Raw genomic sequence first — 18,536 nt, forward strand, 5'->3', positions numbered from 1 at the left:
CTGCTACCCATTCCTTTCCTTTGGTGTCCTCTAGTCCTTCTTTATGGGAACTCAGGAAGAACTTTTCTGAATGCACCCTCTCCACCCAACCCCTGCTTTTAGAGACCTCTATCCTGTCCACGCTCCATCTCCTCTTTTCTAAGCTGAACAGTCCCAGTCTCTTTTGCCTCTCTTCATATGGGACCTGTTCCCAACCCCTGATCATGTTAGTTGCCCTCCCCTCTCCCAGCCTTTCTCTTCCCCTCTCCCACCTCCTTTTCCCAGTCTCCCCCAGTTTTGTTCAATAAAGACAGAGTCAGTGTTGGAAGACACGTTATCTTTATTTTGTACATCAATAAGAAGGGGGGCTAGGGAAGGGTAAGTGGAAGGAGGTGAGGGAGGAATGGGGTACGAGCCCCCGATGGGGAGGACTGGGCTGGCTCTGCGGGCTTCTGGGGGTGGAAGCTCTCCTGCAGCCCCCCGATTGCCCCCTCTCCCCAGATGGCAGCCTGCGGCAAGTGCAGCCGGGCTGATGGCCGAGTGGTGTGATGTGCCCAGTGTGGGTACTCCGGGCAATCCAAGCCAGGACTGCTTTGCAAGCGGGGCACCCCTTAGAACTGTCTGTCCGGGGTGGGGGTCGGGACCCTTTAAGCGCAGCCCTTGGCTAGCCTGAGACAGCAGCTCCACGCTCTAAGTCCTCCTCTGATGCCCTGCCGGCACTGCTTCCGGCCATCCTTAAGCCCTGTTCAGGGTCCACTTAATGTGGACTTGCTAGTTCGAATTAGCAAAACGTTAATTCGGACTAGTTTTTAGTTCTAGACGCGTTAGTTCGAATTAGCTTAGTTCGAATTAACTAATTCGAACTAAGTTAGTTCGAATTAACGTTGTAGTGTAGACGTACCCATTGAGACTATAGGGCTTCTCCACATGACTCTGATTCTCCTATGTAACAGATGGGTGTAGAGAACAACAGTTAAGGTTAGGAAGACCTTTGCATATCTCATCTCACAATTAAACTTCTACCAAGTTACTCCAGGTATTGCATCCACTATTGACAGTGAATACACCTAGAGTGCATTCAGATATTTTCCAGTGACTATTTCCACCTCTAGATAAAGAGTGAAGGTAGCATTAGCATGTACTTTAATTCTGTGTTTCCTGAATTTCAGTGCTTTGAATTTTGCTAAACTTGACCTTTTAGAAGGGTGTGAAATAACTCTGGGCAACCTGAAGTGCTTTAATGAAGGCTTTTGTCAGTTAGTTCTGTAGCTAGAACTAATTTAGTTCTTCGAGTGCTTGGTCATGTCCGTTCCATGTAGGTGTGCATATGCCGTGTGTACGAATATTAAAAGCTTTTCCTCCTCAGTGGTACTGTTGGGCCAGCTGAGGGCCCCCTTGAGTGGTTCCTGTATATCAACGGATATATACCCCTGCTTGCCCTACCCCCTTCAGTTCCTTCTTACTGCCTGTGATGATTGTTGGAATGCTCCTTGCTTGTGCTTGCAAGTGTGTCCTTAGTGGTCTACCTGTACATAATTTAGCTATAAGTAGTTTAGAAATGTAATCCGTTAGTGTTACTTAGATAGTAGTAGCAGATCTTCCGATGGCTGCTTCTCCTTGATGTGGAATGCCTGGGCCACACAGCTTTAAACCGTGCTTGCACTGTTTGAAACCTATGCCCTACAGCAGACCCCACAATGCCTGCTTCAAGTGTCTGGGGGAGGAACTATTGTCCGGGAGCTGCAAAATTTGAAGAGCCTTTTAGCCCAGGACAAAAAAGGGAGAGGGACTCCAGACTAAAACTTTTGCTCAGAGTCATCTCTCTAACCGCAACCAGAACTGTGACATAGTGTTGGTACCTTGCTGGTTGCTAGGCTGGGGCTGTGGGAGACCCCCACTGGCTGTTGTCTGTACCACGGCCCAGCAGAGTAGCTGATGGGACAGGGAGGTAACCTGTTCCACCGGTTACCTCCCAGGGAGAGAAACAAAGGAAGGAGGGGAGGCCACCCCCTCGCTGGTGGGCAGGGCTGGAAGGGACGTCTTTAGTTTCTGTCTGGGAAGCAGGGGAGAAGGAGCTAGGGAGGGGGCTGGGATTTTAGGGCCCAGCCACCCCCCATCTCAAGGGAGGGGGGCACTGAGGCCTCCTAGCCCTAGTTCCTGTAACCAGATTACATCTGTGCTGTGCTGTATCCTGGAGAAGCAATAAACTCCCTCTATTCTACTGGCTGGTGGAGTCTGTTTGTGCCACTACGGAGGTGCAGGAGGTGGGGGAACCCCGATGGGCCGCTACAAGAATCAACACCAGTAATCCAAAGTATACCAGCGTTGATGTGGGAGTCATCGGGGGCACCAAGACCTTCAGTGGCACTGAGCTCTGGTACCACTTCTCAGCACTGTTCGCAATCTCTGGTGCTGCAGAAGAAAAAGAGACCCGCATGGGCAGGTCTTCGTCTCAGCATGAAGACAGAGCACATCCACTGGCAGGACACTTTATAGCTCCAGCGACCTTGTTGCACCTGTGTGCTCCTGATAGGTGCAAGTTGAGCTCGGAGTGGGTGGTCAGCCTTGACTTACAGGACATGCCTGTGGAGTACGTCCACCAATCCTCCACACCAGACACCTTCGACACTGCTTGTCGTTTGATAGAGCTGATGTCTTCTCTGAGCTCGGCACTGCCGACTGATTGCCATGAGGAGGCCTGCAATTTGGCATCATCGAACAGGCAGTTAGTATCAATAGCAGCGCCATCAACATCAGTGTTGATAGACACTCCTCTCCACCTCCCAGCACCAGATCATCTTCTGGCACCAGCCCAGGCTCCTGAACTGGGCCCACCTTCAACCCATATGCTCCCACCACAGCGTGTTTGGCACTGGGGTAAGCTGAGCACAATGGCCCACCACCATCTGACACACAGTTTTCTGGCACCAACTAGGAATGTTAGATATCTGGTAATTGAATGGTTGAGTAACCACATAAATTCTTACCGGTTACTCGACTATTCTGTTGTCCCTGAGTGTGAAACTGGCAGACAGTGCAATCCAGCTCGACTCCCAGGGAACCCCCTGCCACCCTGTGCTGCTGCCTCTGTCCAGACCAGCTGCTTGCCACCCAGCGCTGCTGCCTCTGATACAGAAGCAGTGCGGGATGGCAGAAGCTCCTTTTCAAGGAGTCCGAGCTCCCTGTGGACAGAGACTGCTGTGTATTTGCAAGCGGGCGGGGGGGAGGGGGAAAAAAGGCTGCCATGAAGCAGCCTCTGTCAGTGGTGGCCTGGGCTGGCTGCAGAGAGAGACTGGGCTGGCAGTAACCTCTGTCCGTGGGAGGTCTCAGCTCCCTGCAGACAGAGGCTGCTGTCAGGGATGAGTCTCTCTCCGCTGTGGGCCCAAGGTTGCTGTGGACAGAGGCTGTGCCATGGGCTGCAACAGGGTGGGGGGGCAGGCAGTACCGTGCAATCAGTGCTGAGGGAAACCAGCTTTTAAGCTGGTTCCCGCTCCCTGCCCCCTATGCTGACTCTTGATATCGAAGCGACAGGGGGAATGCATAAGAGCATTAGAATGATACTGGTTGCTCACCAGAGTGCTACACAAAGGACTCTGGCACACGGACACCAACACGTGGCACTGCTGCTTCTGCCACTGTCAGCTCCTGCTCAGCCGTTGAGCCAGTAGGAAGACTTTGACATGTTCGAGGCTGCCAGGGACCTCATAGCCACAATGGCTCACTTTCTGCCGTGGCTAGCTGCCTTAGAGCTAGGGCAGTTGCAAGCCCCTTGGCCTCCAGGCATGGAGTTGGGCTCGGCACAGGCACTGCATGCCTCACAGGTAGGACTCTGCCTCATGTCACTACCGTTTCCCAATATGTGCCCACCCTGGTGTGGTACTGAATGCTCTTCAGACTCAGCAGATGAATCATTGATATCATTCCAAAATGGGTACCGCTCCCATTCCCAGCACTTACCTGTTCTCTGCCCCAGACTGCTCACCTCCGCAGAGAGCCCTACAATACCTCTAGGTCCATTGTAAGCTAGCTTTCCACCTTCTTAGTACTTGAGCCAGTTGCACATCACTGAGGTTCTTTTAGGCTATTGCTGAAGGGTCCTTGGGTCCAGCTCTCTTCTTTTAAAGAATTTCCAAATGTGTGTTCTGGAATACTACAACTAGTCAGGTGTACCCAGCTTGATAGAACCAGAGTTCACTCTACACGAGTGCAAGCTGCCACATCAGCCTCATTGAGCGGATGTGTCATGAGAAGGCTTATGTCATGCATCCACCTGGTGCTCCATTGGCCAACCTGTAGTGAGAACTGCACTTCCATTATCTCTATAGTCAACTCTGCACTGATGACTGCTTGTGAGTCAAATGTGTGTGGAATATGCATAGGGACCTTTGCTTGAAGAGAGGAAGATGTTATTTACCGATAACTGGAGAGTCTTCTAGATATGTGGTCCCTATCTGTATTCCATTACCTGTCTTACATTCCCTCTGCTTTCAAACTTTAAGATGGCAAGAGGGAAACTGGAGAGGTGTCAACCTCTGTGCTGCCTATTATCTCCTCATTTGGGAGCATGCACACATGACGGTCATTGGACACTGGTAAGAAACATTTCCAGACCTTGGTACATGGTAGGCACGTGCACCCATGTGTGGTATACAGATAAGAACCTCCTGTTATAGATAACCGCCTCTTAACGGAAGACATTTTGATCTTTAGACAAAATATTCTGTATAAATCATTTATTATTTCCTTTGAAATTGGACTTGTTTACATTGCAGTTTCAGTACTGTTTTTATTTTAAAGAATATTTAGTCTATGTATTTTAAATAATGTATGATACATTTTATTGTATTATTATTATCAACTTGTTAAAATGTTATTGGACACCTAATATGTTCAGGGCACTATAATACCTCAACTAAATGAAAGCATCGGTGTCCTCAGGGTTAACGATTGTATATTACGAGTAAATGAAGTGGATGTTCGTGATGTGACACACAGCAAAGCAGTTGAAGCGTTAAAGGAGGCAGGATCCATTGTGCGGTTGTATGTCAAAAGAAGAAAGCCAGTCACAGAAAAAATAATGGAGATAAAACTTGTTAAAGGGCCTAAAGGTATGTGTCAAGTATAAAGCTTCTGTTACACAAAAAAAGAAAAAGTTGCCATCAAATTGCAGGCCTCAATTTCTTGGTGAATACACAGAAATTGTATTAGTCCACATTACTAATGGAACTTTTGAGGATTGACAGTAACAGAATAATGCAAATAACACAGATAAATTTTAAGTGCAGAGATAAAGTTATTAATTGTTCTGGCACACTTCACCTAGCAAGCATAATATTTGTCTTTAAATGCAAGGAATTTGTGAGGAGTTAAATCACTTCCTTGATAATAGTCATTTTTAAGAGGAATACTCTGGTGATCGCACTGGAATAAACTTTTCATGTAAAAAATGACTTTTTCTGCTTGTTTCTGTACTTATACGTTATGGAACATCGCAAAGCTATTCTTCTAAGTGATATAATTGGGTAATCATTACAGTTACAGTAACTTGAGCTGTGTGGTTGCCTCACCTACATTTCTCTGTAAACGTTGCATCTCCGTCAAAAATTAAATCTCTTTTTTTTGTTTAAGGGAGCGATCTGATCATTTTACTATGTTGAAAAAAATCAGTTATTGTTTTCACAGGTATAATTTGCCTGCTCAATAACCTGTCATGTTAAATTATTATTATTTCTATAGCATTGTAGTGGCTCAGGTCACTATTGTGATTATCATCAAATTAGTATTAAGAGTTTTAAACGATCTGTGGAAAAATAACTTTATTTTCAAGCAGGACTTGGGTTCAGCATAGCTGGTGGTGTTGGAAATCAGCATATTCCTGGTGACAACAGTATCTATGTAACCAAAATTATTGAAGGAGGTGCAGCACATAAAGATGGCAAACTTCAGATTGGAGACAAACTTCTAGCTGTAAGTAAAGGCTGTACTTTCCCTTCTGGGCATACTACTTATTGGTACATACAAAACAATGCTCTAATTCAGTGAAGTATGAAGGGAGCTGTCTATAGACCAGGCAAGACAGATCCATCATACATATTGTATCTAGAACTTAGTACAAACAGATTCTTGCAAAGAAATGTAAATATTGTAATAAATTCTCCTTCTTCATTGCTTCTCAATTCAGAAAATAACTTGGTTAAATATTCTATTTAAAAATCAGACCTGAATCCTGTAGCAATCAATATGCTTCGTTTCCAGGGTTTGCCCTTAAGTCTCTAGAGAAGCGGGACAATTCCAACTTTTAAAATAGCCTTTGGTACCACTATCATCTATTGTCCTAAAAATCCCTAAAGGGTAAGGAATCCAGTTACTTTTTTCTGCATACCTGTAAGTAAGGATGACTCGCCTGGAAGTAGATGTATCTTCTTATATTGGTTTACAAAGTTCAGTGCTATTCATTAGTGTTTTATTTAGGTTTTGTCTGTCTTTCAAAGCAAGCGCATGAAAGCTGACTTGAGCGCGTAAGAGAGAAAAATAATGCTCTTCTCACCAGTAACCCTATAATGTCCATAGCATACTCCAGGGGTCTCATCATGAAACTAGGAGGCAGGTTTTAATTCCAGCTAGTCCAGCCAGGTACAGTCACACTGAATAGTACTTTACTCTGCAAAAGCAAAGAAAATATTCATAGAATAAAGTATGACTGTCAACTAATTGCAGTTTAACTCAAGCAATTAACTCAAGCAGTTAACTGTGATTGCCGTTTTAATAACACTGTTAAACAGTAATACAATACCTATTACATTTATAATAAATGGCTTTGGGTGTTTTTCTACATTTTCATAGGTATTGATTTCAGTTACAACAGAGATTACAAAGGGTACAGTGCTCACTTGTATATTATTTTTTGAGTTGTCAAGCAGTTAAAAATTGAGTAATCATGTGATTTAAAATCATAATTAATTGTGTGGTTAATCACTCTGTTTAACAATCATAGAATACAAATTTAACTGTTTATGTGTATTCTGTATTGTTTAGCAGTATGATTAAAAACTGATTAATTGCAATTAATTTTAAAATAATTTGACAGCCTTAGAATAAAGTGATCCTTGGTCTAAGAGTAAGAATCTGATCCTTCCTTTTTGGGGTTGGTGGGTAATCTGTGGATTAGGGAGATGGTATGGCAGCAGAGAGAACTATTTTCCACAGTGACATTCTATCATGTGCCGAAAGTGTCCGTCTGCTATGTACATTGGACAAACATCTCAGACACTTCGCCAAAGGATTAATGCCCACAAAACAGATATCAGACAAGATCACAAAGAAAAAACAGTTTCTTGCCATTTTAACCGGAAAGGACACTCTCTCAATGACTTAACCACCTGCATTCTGCTACAAAGACCTTTTACATCTGCACTTGAAAGGGAATCCTCTGAACTGTCATTCATGTTAAAATTCGACACTCTCCGGGAAGGAATGAACAAACACTCAAACTATCTTACCCATTACCAAGATAGCTTCCCCAATTATCACCTCTAATACCGTTAACTCACAAACATCCCACTCTCCCCACTTCTAATATCAATTCACAGACACTTACCTTCCTCCCCCCCCCCCCCCCCCCCGCATTCCCCTCCTGTTCTGAAATGTGATTTGTCCTTTTCATATGTGTTCACTTTTTTTTTAATTGTATCCTTTGGTATATATGGTTGTGACTATTTTCTTCCACTATTTGATCTGAGGAAGTGGGTCTGGCCCACGAAAGCTCATCATCTAATAAACCATCTTGTTAGTCTTTAAAGTGCTACATTGTCCTGCATTTTGCTTCAGCTACCCCAGACTAACACGGCTACATTTCTATCACTATTCCACTAGGGAGGTTCCCAGGTTTACCTAGCAGCATGCTTCTATTGCAATTCAATTGCATGGCACAGAAAGAAATCTAAAGACAGCGAGAAAGCATCCATGTTGATAGCTGTATCTCCAGTAGTTCATGGCGGATTTATGAAACTCAGAGATCCAAACTCCTAGTTTGCAGAGCTATACTTTCTCTTCACTTCAGTGCAACCACAGAGTTTCGTGCCCAAGCCCCTCTGAATTGAGTTTACGGAACAAATTTCATTTGAGTACCAAATGTGATATTATATAAGCACTGAATAAACATTTTCAACATAAGTATTTCAATGTGTTACAGTAGTGCCCTAACCAGCATCAGGACCTCATTATGCTTGAATTTGTATAGAGACAGTATAAGGGTCAGTCCTGAAAATTAGTTTTGGTGCTGTCTGTGTATAAAATCTCCATCGGTCATTTGGGCTCTGCAGGCACAGGCAAAATTTTAAATTGGCCTTCAGCATTTGGAAGATGCTATATTGAATATTCAATACTAGCCACTGCTTCTAAATTGGACCGAGATGCTAATTCTACCCAGCACAAGTTCTGTTTCTCTCTGACATTAGTGGTGGAAAGCCAAACATAGCACATCGTTTCCATTTTCATCTCTAATTCCAGTTGGGTGGGGGAGAGGAGAGAAAAAAGTCTGTGTCAAGTTTCTCAAAAATGAGTCTTTAAATTTAAGCTATGTCCAATTTAGGTACATTCTTCAGGTCCAGGGAATTAATTGGAAGCAGTGAGTATATTTGGGTATGTCTACACTACCACCCTAGTTCGAACTAGGGTGGTAATGTAGGCAACCGGAGTTGCAAATGAAGCCCGGGATTTGAATTTCCCGGGCTTCATTTACATCTTGCCGGGCGGTACCATTTTTAAATGTCCGCTAGTGCGGACTCCGTGCCGCGCGGCTACATGTGGCACGGACTAGGTAGTTCGGACTAGGCTTCCTATCCCCAAGTAACGGTAGTTACTCTGCCCCGGGCTTCCTGGAATCAGCCTCTGATCAGTTTCAACAGGCTGAATCTGGACGCCAGTTCCGACTTACATACAGATTCAACTTAAGAACCCCAGGCGTCCCCAAGTCAGCTGCTGCTGAAACTGATCAGCGGCTGATTCCAGGAAGCCCGGAGCAGAGCAATTCTGCCTCGGGCTTCCTGTAGTCAGTGTTGGTCAGTTTCAGCAGCGGCTGACTTGGGGACGCCTGGGGCAGAGCAGCTAGGGTGCTGGTGGATTGGTCCAGTAGTGCCGTGGAGCGGCGCTACTGGAGCAACCCAGCAGCACCCCAGCTGCTCTGCCCCAGGCATCCTGATTCAGCCGCTGCTGAAACTGACCAGCAGCGGCTGAATCAGGATGCCTGGGGAAGAGCAGCTGGAGTGCTGCTGGGTTGGTCCAGTAGCGCCCAGAGCGGCGCTGCGGGACCAACCGGCAGCGCCCCAGCTGCTCTACCACAGGCATCCGGAGAAAAGCCTGGACTGCTGGGGGGTGAGGAGGGGGGGCGTACTAGCTGTGCCCCCCCGCCCCACTCCCCCGCAGACCAGGGAGACGCGGGCGGGGGACTGAGATACACCACGGTCCCACAGCTCGGGTCCTCCGCGGCTTTGCTCCGCGGCTCCCTGGTCTGCTGGAGACCAGCAGACCAGGGAGATGGGGAGCAAAGCAGCGGAGCATGCCGGCAGCGGGACAGACACGGCGCGTCTGGGCTGTCCGCTGCTCGCATGCTCCCCGGCTTTGCTCCCTGTCTCCCTGGTCTGCTGGTCTCCAGCAAACCAGGGAGACGGGCAGCAAACCCTGTTCGTAACTGCGGATCCGACATAAGTTCGTAACTTATGTCGGATCCGCTTAACTCGGGGACTGCCTGTACATAGGAGTTAAGGATGTGAGCATGTACCTGTTTCAATGATTAACTGACAAGCCTGGGTTCATTGGTTAATCCTAATGGCTACGTGCAGCCCTCACTCTCACTTGTCTCTGTTTGAGTTGGGGAGAGAGGCAGAAGCCAGTGCTCTTGGGGAGCCAGCTTTTAAGCCATCCCCCTGTCCCTTGCATTGCTGCCTCTGATGCAGAGGCAGTAGCTCGGGGTGGGAGGGACTAGGTGGGAGCCGGTGCGTGTGTCTCTCCACCTCCTTCCTCTCCTCCTCCCCCCCCCCCCCCCCCCCCGGCATGTAAATGTTTAACCCCAGTAAATTTCAGCATTTATAATGTTTACAGAATTAAGTGCACTTTAACATCCCCCATAGGACTGTAATTCAGTTTTGGGAAAACCTTTCCCCTTTTATTTATGTATCAAGATGACTGATGTCTGGAGTGAATGTGCAGGATAGAGCAGTGTAAAGCCACAAAGGCCTGAAAATGGTTAATTAAAAATATCTTTCAACTAAAGCATAGTTTTGTAAAACCTTTACATATTTTAAAAGATTTACATTTTTAAAATACTTTAAAGGATTATTGTGAAGATGCTACACAGAATACAGTATAGTCTTCTTTCTCAGTCCTAGTTATACAAATGAGGAAAAGTGGCATTCAAAACTAAAACTGTGAGGTGAAGTCAAGCTTCGTTGTATTTCTGTTTGTATTTTATCAGTGAAAGTGTGAAAATGGCACTTGCTCGTTTATCATTTCTCATTTGTGTATTCAAATAATTTCATCTCACTTTTATTACAGTTTTTACTAGTGTTAACGCTTGAAGAATGTGATGTGGATTGTATGCAGGTTTGTGTATCAACACACTTGTTAACTAAGTTCTAGTTGCATGGACATATTCTGACCTAATCTACAGCTATAGAATCTCACTGTGCCAAACATGACTGTAACTTAAAAATAATTCTGTTGACTTCACTTACTCTGGATTTATGGTGTTATAATTGTAAGCAGAATTTGGATTGTTAGGGTTAGACCTTGGTTATTCTCTTTAGTTTGTCATTCCATTTTTAAATATTATGCAACAGAAATGGAAAATGTTCAGAGACATGAAAACAAGTGATTTAAAACAGAAAAATATCCATATGTTGGAACTAAGTTTGTAAGAGTTGAACCCATTAACAGTTAAACTTCACTAGGTTCCTGAGGAGTTGGCAGCCAGGACCTTGTGCACATTAGGATGCTGCCAGAAGCATAACCTGTAGCTCCGGGATGGCAGCTAGGATGATTCCAGTGACAGAGGCCGCAGTACGGTGCCAGTGACAGAGCCCACAGCATGGGGCCAGCAGCCGCACCACTGCTGGCAACAGAGCCTGCCACATGATTGCAGTGCCAGCAGCTGGGACCCTGCTGGCAGCAGAGCTGCTGACTGAGAGCTTATGGTGTTGGGCCAGCAGCTGGGACTATGCCAGCAGCAGAGTCCATGCTGTGGGGCCAGCAACTGAGACCAGTGGCTTGGGGGAATCCCTTCAACCACCCTTTCCTCCCTACTCCTACATCTCTGGATAAAACGTTTAACCGTGTAGCTAATGAATTTTCAATGGTTACACAGTTACTATTTTTGAACATTTTTTATGTTCCTAGTTGGAAAGTAGGGATGTAAAATCCTGTTTAATTGGTCAACCGGTTAACCAATTAAGGGGGACACCTCCCTGTCCCCCCAGTGCAGCTTGGCTGGAGCAGCCTGGCTCTCCCATCCCCCAATTTGCTCATATTAATTCCATTGTAGGATATGAAGATGATGCGTGCATACTTGCTTGAGATTTTTTTCTTTTAGTGGTATCCATATGGCTAACCCTAGCACCCTCTGGAGCAGGGGTGGGCAAAAGTGCCTTCTGAGGCCAGATCCGGCCCGCCAGGTGGGTGGATCTGGTCCATGGAGGTCCTGCTGCTTCCCTGCCCCCACGCAATTAGGGTTGAGGGGGACGGGGGAGTGCGCGAAGCCTTCTCCACTCTGCCGCCGCCCTGTGAGCGCTTGAAGCTCCTGGCAGGGTGGGAGGAGGCTTCGCTTGCTCCCCCTGCCCTAGGTCTTAATTGGCCTAGGGGCAGGGGAGTGAGGGAAGTCCCCTCCTACACCAGGGGCATGGGCACCCTGGGGGAACGTGGGGTGGGGGCAAAGGCACTCCCTGATTCTCAGACCAATCATTGTCTGGGGGTGGAGAACCCAGAAATATCTTACCCCCTCCCCTTCCGCTCAGTGCCGCCCCCCCACCCTCCTTCCTGTGCAGCCCATGACCATTTCAAAAATTTCCTAAGTGGCCCCTGGCAAAAAATTATTGCCCATCCCTGCTCTGCAGCCTCACACATATGTGCTGGTATAAGGGGCACTATTGGCCTTGTACACTCTCTCATCCTTCTGACTGCCCATGACGATTGCTAGAATGGTTTCTTGCTCTTCCAAGTCTTCCTTTCTCCAGTGGTTTGGACTTCACAGATGTTTTATGTAGTTATAGTTTGTTAGTTTAGTTAGAGTACAGATCTGGGGTCACCAATCTTTCAGAGGTGGAGTGCCGAGTTTTCACCTATTCACCTTTATGTATGGATCTAAGTGCCAATGATACTTTTTAAAGTCAATATTATTTCTACTTACAGCAACTTCATTAATAAAGAAAGATGCAGATCTTGCCCGTTAGTGTGATTCTTGGCCTTGCTAAGTTCTTTGATCTCAGGCTTGTAGTTTGATACTTTAAGCAGCACATAAGGTGGAGGTGTGCCTAACGTAGTGAATACAAGCAGAGAGAGGGTAAGTTTAGAAGATAGGATACACAAAGAACAAGTTAAAAATCACTTAGGAAAGTTAGATGTCAGCAAGTCACCAGGTCCTGATGAAATGCATCCCAGGATACTCAAGGAGCTGATAGATCTGACCCTTTAGATATGGAAGACAGGGGAGATTCCAGAAGACTGGAAAAGGGCAAATATTGTGCCCATCTATAAAAAGGGGAATAAGAACAACCCAGGAAACTACAGACCGGTCAGTTTAACGTCTGTCCCAGGGAAGATAATGGAGCAGGTAATTAAGGAAATCATATGCAAACACTTGGAAGGTAATAAAGTGATAGGGAATAGCCAGCATGGGTTTGTGAAGAACAAGTCATGCCAAACTAATCTGATAGCTTTCTTTGATAGGATAACGAGCCTTGTGGATAAGGGAGAAGCGGTGGATGTCATATACCTAGACTTTAGTAAGGCATTTGATACGGTCTCGCATGATATTCTTATTGATAAACTAGGCAAATATAACTTAGATAGGGCCACGATAAGGTGGGTGCATAATTGGCTGGATAACCGTAGTCAGAGAGTTGTTGTTAACGGTTCTAAATCCTGCTGGAAAGGGATAACAAGTGGAGTTCCTCAAGGGTCTGTTTTGGGACCCGTACTGTTCAATATCTTCATCAATGATGTAGATATTGGGATAGAGAGTACGCTTATTAAGTTTGCAGATGATACCAAACTGGGTGGGGTTGCAACTTCTTTGGAGGATAGGGACATAATTCAAAATGACCTTAGCAAGTTAGAGAAATGGTCAGAGGTAAACAGGAGGAGGTTTAATAAAGAGAAATGCAAAGTGCTCCACTTAGGAAGGAACAATCAGTTCCATACATACAAGATGAGAAGCGACTGTCTAGGAAGGAGCATGGTTGAAAGGGATCTAGGGGTCATAGTGGACCACAAGTTGAATATGAGTCAACAGTGTGATGCTGTTGCAAAAAAAGCAAATATGATTCTAGGTTGTATCAACAGGTGTGTTGTAAGCAAAACTTGTGAAGTCATTCTGCCGCTCTACTCTGCACTAGTTAGGCCTCAGCTGGAGTACTGTGTCCAGTTCTGGGCGCCACAATTCTAGAAAGATGTGGAGAAATTGGAAAGGGTCCAGAGAAGAGCGACAAGAATGATTAAAGGTTTAGAGAACATGACCTATGAAGCCAGGCTTCATGAACTGGGCTTGTTTAGTTTGGAAAAAAGAAGATTAAGGGGGGACATGATAGCGGTTTTCAAATATCTAAAAGGGTGTCACAAGGAGGAAGGAGAAAATTTGTTCCTCTTGGTTACTGAGGACAGGACAAGGAGTAATGGGCTTAAAGTGCAGCAGGGGAGGTTTAGATTGGACTTTAGGAAAAAATTCCTAACTGTCAGGGTGGTCAAATATTGGAATAAATTGCCAAGGGAGGTGGTGGAATCTCCCTCTCTGGAGATATTTAAGAACAGGTTAGATAGACATCTGTCAGGGATGGTGTAGGTGGAGCTTGGTCCTGCCTTGAGGGCGGGGGGCTGGACTCGATGACCGCTTGAGGTCCCTTCCAGTCCTATTATTCTATGATTCTATGATAAGCAAGTCAGTACTATGCATATGCAAAAAGCAGAAGTTCTTCTTTGGGTGATGTCCCCATGGGTGCTCCACTGTAGGTGACGGTGTAACCGTCCCCTTAAAGGCCACCCCGAGTTCGGGTGGACCACCGTCTTATGTGGGAGCTTTACTCCACGGCTGGCCTCCTGGCCCTAGCGTATCGCTCGTACCTTCAGCACGGTCCGAGCCTATGCGGATCCCAGGGGGACCGGGAAGGGGGCTCGGGCCCTCCCTCTCTCCGAGCCCCGACCCAGGGCCCTAAGAAGGGGACATGCGTCCCCTGTCAGTGGAGGGGGTCAAGATCCCCCAAACCCTCCACTGGGTCCCTTCTTCCCAGTCGGTTTTTTTTACTGGTTCCCCCACCGTGGGGATAAGCTTACCCTCCGTCCCCCGCCTCGGGGACTTCCTGGCCACCTGTACTTCTCAGGGTCTGGGCTCCTTGGCAGGTCCTGGGGTTCCTCCCAGGACCGAACACTCTCCCCTCTGTGGCCGCGGTTGCGGCCCTTTTGAATTTCCCGCCCGTCGGCGCCTGGGACTGACGTCATGTCCGCGCCCGGACCCCCGCCCTCCTTGGTGTCCCGGCCGGCGCCCCCGCTGACATCACCGAAAAGCGCCGGACCGGGCTGCGGACTATAGGCCGTGCCGTCACTCGGCGCCGCCTTTTAGCGGCGCGCTCCCAGCCACTTAATTCCCCCTCCGGGCCTTCGTCCTCCTCCTCCTCGGAGGCCATCCCAGTGCGGGGTGGGGCGGGTCGTCCGCCTGCCCCGTCACAGACTGGTCTTTCCCAGAGCCACAGATCGGAAACTTTTTCATAGCAGTTAGCAGTTTGGCCATGCGTGTGCAGAGAACCTCTCATGGTGGTGGCAGTTGACAATTGAGCACGGCCCGACCACCTCCCCTCAATTCCTCTTCTACTGCCCTCCGATAGAGTCCTCCTGCCGCTTCAGGCAATTTTCTCCTCATAGATTAAACCTTCAACATCTTTTGACCTCAATTCATCTTAGATCACTGATACTTTATTACTCCTACAGCATTCCCCCTTCAGTCCCCAACCCACTCATGGCTGCAACCCTCCCCAATCTGCCTGCGGATGCAACACCCCCCTCCAGTCCCCAGCCCAACCTCAGCTGCAACACCCCACTTTTCTGGTCTCCAGCTTGCCCACCCACGTCTTCAACATGTGGTGGCAGCAACCACCCCAGCCACCACATGTTCTAGGCCTGAAACGCCATCCAACCCACAAGGTAGCCCCAGCGGCAGTCGGCCACCAACATGGTACAGTACATACCAGGGTACAAAATATTGGAAGGACAGAACAGGTAATGCTGGTGGAGGAGTGACATTTATATGTGAAAGAAAATGTAAAATCAAATGAAGTAAAATTCTTAAATGAGCCAAAATGTTCAATAGAATCTCTATAGATAGTAATTCCATGCTCTGATAATAAGAATATAGCAGTAGGGATATATTATTGACCACCTGATCAGGACAGTAATAGTGACTATGAAATGCTAAGGGAGTTTAGAGACGCTGTCAAATTAATAGTGGGAAATTTCAACTATTCCTATATTGACTGGGTGCACATCACCTCAGGATGGGATACAGAGAGAAATTTTCTTGATACCTTAAATGAGTGCTTCTTGGAGCAACTGGTTTTGGAACCTACAAGGGGAGAGGTTATTCTTGATTTAGTCTTAAGTGGAATGCAGAATCTGGTTCAAGAGGTAAATATAACTGGACTGCTTAGAAATAGTGACCATAATGTAATAAAATTTAACATCTCTGTGGTGGGAAAACCCCTCAGCAGCCCAACACTTTGGCATTTAATTTCAGAAAGGGGAACTACACAAACATGAGGAAGTTAGTGAAGCAGAAATAAAAAGATACAGTGACAAAAGTAAAATCTCTGCGGGCTGCATGGAAATTTTTCAAAGACACCATAATAAAGGCCTGACTTAAATGTATACCCCCAAATTAAAAAACATAGTAAGAGAACCAAAAAAGTGCCACCATGGCTTAACCAGATAAAAATCCATGACAGATAAGATATCTTTTAAAAAGTGGAAGTCAAATCTTAGTGAGGAAAATAGAAAGGACCATAAACTTTGTCATATTAAGTGTTAAAATACAATTAGAAAAGCTAGCCAAAAACTCAAAAAGTAAGAGTAAAGTGTTTTTAAGTACATCAGAAGCAGGAAGCAGTCTAAACAACCAGTGGGGCTCTTAGACAATCGAGATCCTAAAGGATCACTCAAAGATGATAGTCATAGCAGAGAAGCTAAATTAATTCTTTTTTTCTTTAGTCCTCATGGCTGAGGATATTGGGGAGATTCCCAAACCTGAGCCATTCTTTTTAGGTGACAAATCTAAGGAATTGTCCCAGATTAAGGTGTCATGAAAGGAGGTTTTGGAACAAATTGATAAACTTAACTGTAACAAGTCACCGGGATCAAGGACTTAACAAGAATTTGAACTATCTCACCCATTACCAAGACAGTTTCCCCAATTATCACCTGTAATACCATTAACTCACAAACATCCCACTCTCCCTACCTCTAATATCATCAATTCACAGACACTTACCTTCCTTCCCCCCCCCCCTTCCCCCGCATCCCCCTCCTGTTCTGCAATGTGATTTGTCCTTTTCATATTTGTTCATTTTTTTAATTGTATCCTTTGGTATATATGGTTGTGACTACTTTCTTCCACTATTTGATCTGAGGAAGTGGGTCTGGCCCACGAAAGCTCATCATCTAATAAACCATCTTGTTAGTCTTTAAAGTGCTACATTGGCCTGCATTTTGCTTCAACTACCCCAGACTAACACGGCTACATTTCTATCACTATTGAAAATGTAAGGCTTTGTAATAAAAAGTAAGTATGAAATGAGCACTGTACACTTCATATTCTGTGTTGTAATAAAAAAAAAATTGGAGATGCAGAAAGCATCAAAATATATAAATTGTTTTCTATTTAACATGATTAATTCAGCAATTTATTACATTTTAATCACTTGACATAATAATTCTGTATGCATAAGAAACAAATTAGAAACAAATAACATCTCAGATTTATTATTACTAGTATTACATGTCCTGTTGTGATGGTAGACGTACACGTGGCCTTCTCTCTCCCTGCTGTTCCCAGGGGCAGTGAGGCTTGGGACATGCAGCTGCTTCCCTTCCCACTGCTCCGGGACTGGGGAGACTGGAACCACGTGGCTTCCTTCCTCCCCGGGCCACGGAGGCTTGGGCCAATTCGGGCCACAGGGCCTCCTCCATCCCTGCTGCTCCCTGGGGTGGGGTAGGTTCAGATCATGTGGCCTCTTCCCTCCCTGCTGCTCCAGGGATGTTTGGGCATGCGCGCTCTTCTTCTACCTGTGTACATGGCTTCCTCCTTCCCCACTGCTCCCAGGGCTGGGGAGGCTTGGGCCGCAGGGCTTCCTCCCTCCCCACTGCATCTGGGGGTGGGGAGATTCTAGTCGTGTGGCCTTTTCCCTCCCTGCTGCTCTCAGAGGTGGAGGGGTAGAGTTTGGTGCCCTGCATCCCCTTCCCTCCCTGTTGCTCCTGGGATGATAGGGCGAGCACACACTCTTCTTCTCCCTGTAGTGGGTGTGTGGGGAAAGATGGGGAGGGAGTAGCGCGTGCTCGGCATACTGCTCCTCCTTTTCTCCCCTCCCCGTGGTGGGGGTGGGGCCTCATTGGAGGGGGTGACACTAGGTCACTCAAGTCTTCTCAAATGTTCTCTGTGACAGTGTGTCGGGCGTCTCTCCTTTTATAATAGTATAATAGTTTATTTCCACCGCCATACTGTCTTGAGTTCTAGTCATAGAACAGCAGCCCATTATTCTAGGTGCTGCACAAACACAGAATGAAGACAGCCTGCTCCAAAGAGCTTACAGTGTAAGTAGAAGACAAGATGGCTGTAATTAGATGGTGTAATACAAGGAAAAATGGTGAGACAATATCAGTTAGTCGGAAAGCCTGTGCTTTTGTCTCGCCAATGGCCTAACCTTTGTCAGATTTTTTTTTTTTTTTTTTTTTTGTGGGCTTCATAGCAAAGGAGAGGGGTTTTGACAGATTTGAAGGAGGCTAATTAAGTAGATTTCTGAATGTTTATGGGGAGCTCTTCATAGTATTTCATCCATCCAGTATCCCAAAACCATGCTTGCTATCCTTTTGCTATGCTATATCCAACATAGATTTTATTACTGTTTGGGCAACCACTTCCCTTTTCTGTTTATGAACAAAGCATCGTACATCAACTATGGTGCTATAGGATCTAATAGATCTGTGGCATAATGTACCAAAAATAAGGACTACGGATCCTGGGATGCTCCAAGGAGTTTGAGAGAACTTTTGTGTGAAACTTTATGGAAGCTTACCTTTTTTTGTTTTTGTTT

At 46.0% G+C, this 18,536-nt stretch overlaps 1 protein-coding gene across 11 annotated transcripts in view; it reads left to right on the forward strand.

Annotated features, from left to right (window-relative positions):
- Positions 1–18,536, forward strand: part of DLG1 (discs large MAGUK scaffold protein 1) — a 360,129-nt gene that overhangs the window by 188,939 nt on the left and 152,654 nt on the right. For 6 of the 11 annotated variants that reach the window (XM_075938333.1, XM_075938326.1, XM_075938327.1 and 3 more), the window contains 2 exons: positions 4,918–5,087; positions 5,807–5,946. In XM_075938333.1, coding sequence (XP_075794448.1) covers positions 4,918–5,087; positions 5,807–5,946 — 310 coding nt within the window. The remainder of the gene's footprint in view (positions 1–4,917; positions 5,088–5,806; positions 5,947–18,536) is intronic. The other 5 variants (XM_075938332.1, XM_075938325.1, XM_075938334.1 and 2 more) reach the window with 1 other exon arrangement.

Source organism: Pelodiscus sinensis, chromosome 10, assembly GCF_049634645.1.
Source record: "Pelodiscus sinensis isolate JC-2024 chromosome 10, ASM4963464v1, whole genome shotgun sequence".
In the NCBI taxonomy this organism is placed as follows: domain Eukaryota; kingdom Metazoa; phylum Chordata; order Testudines; family Trionychidae; genus Pelodiscus; species Pelodiscus sinensis.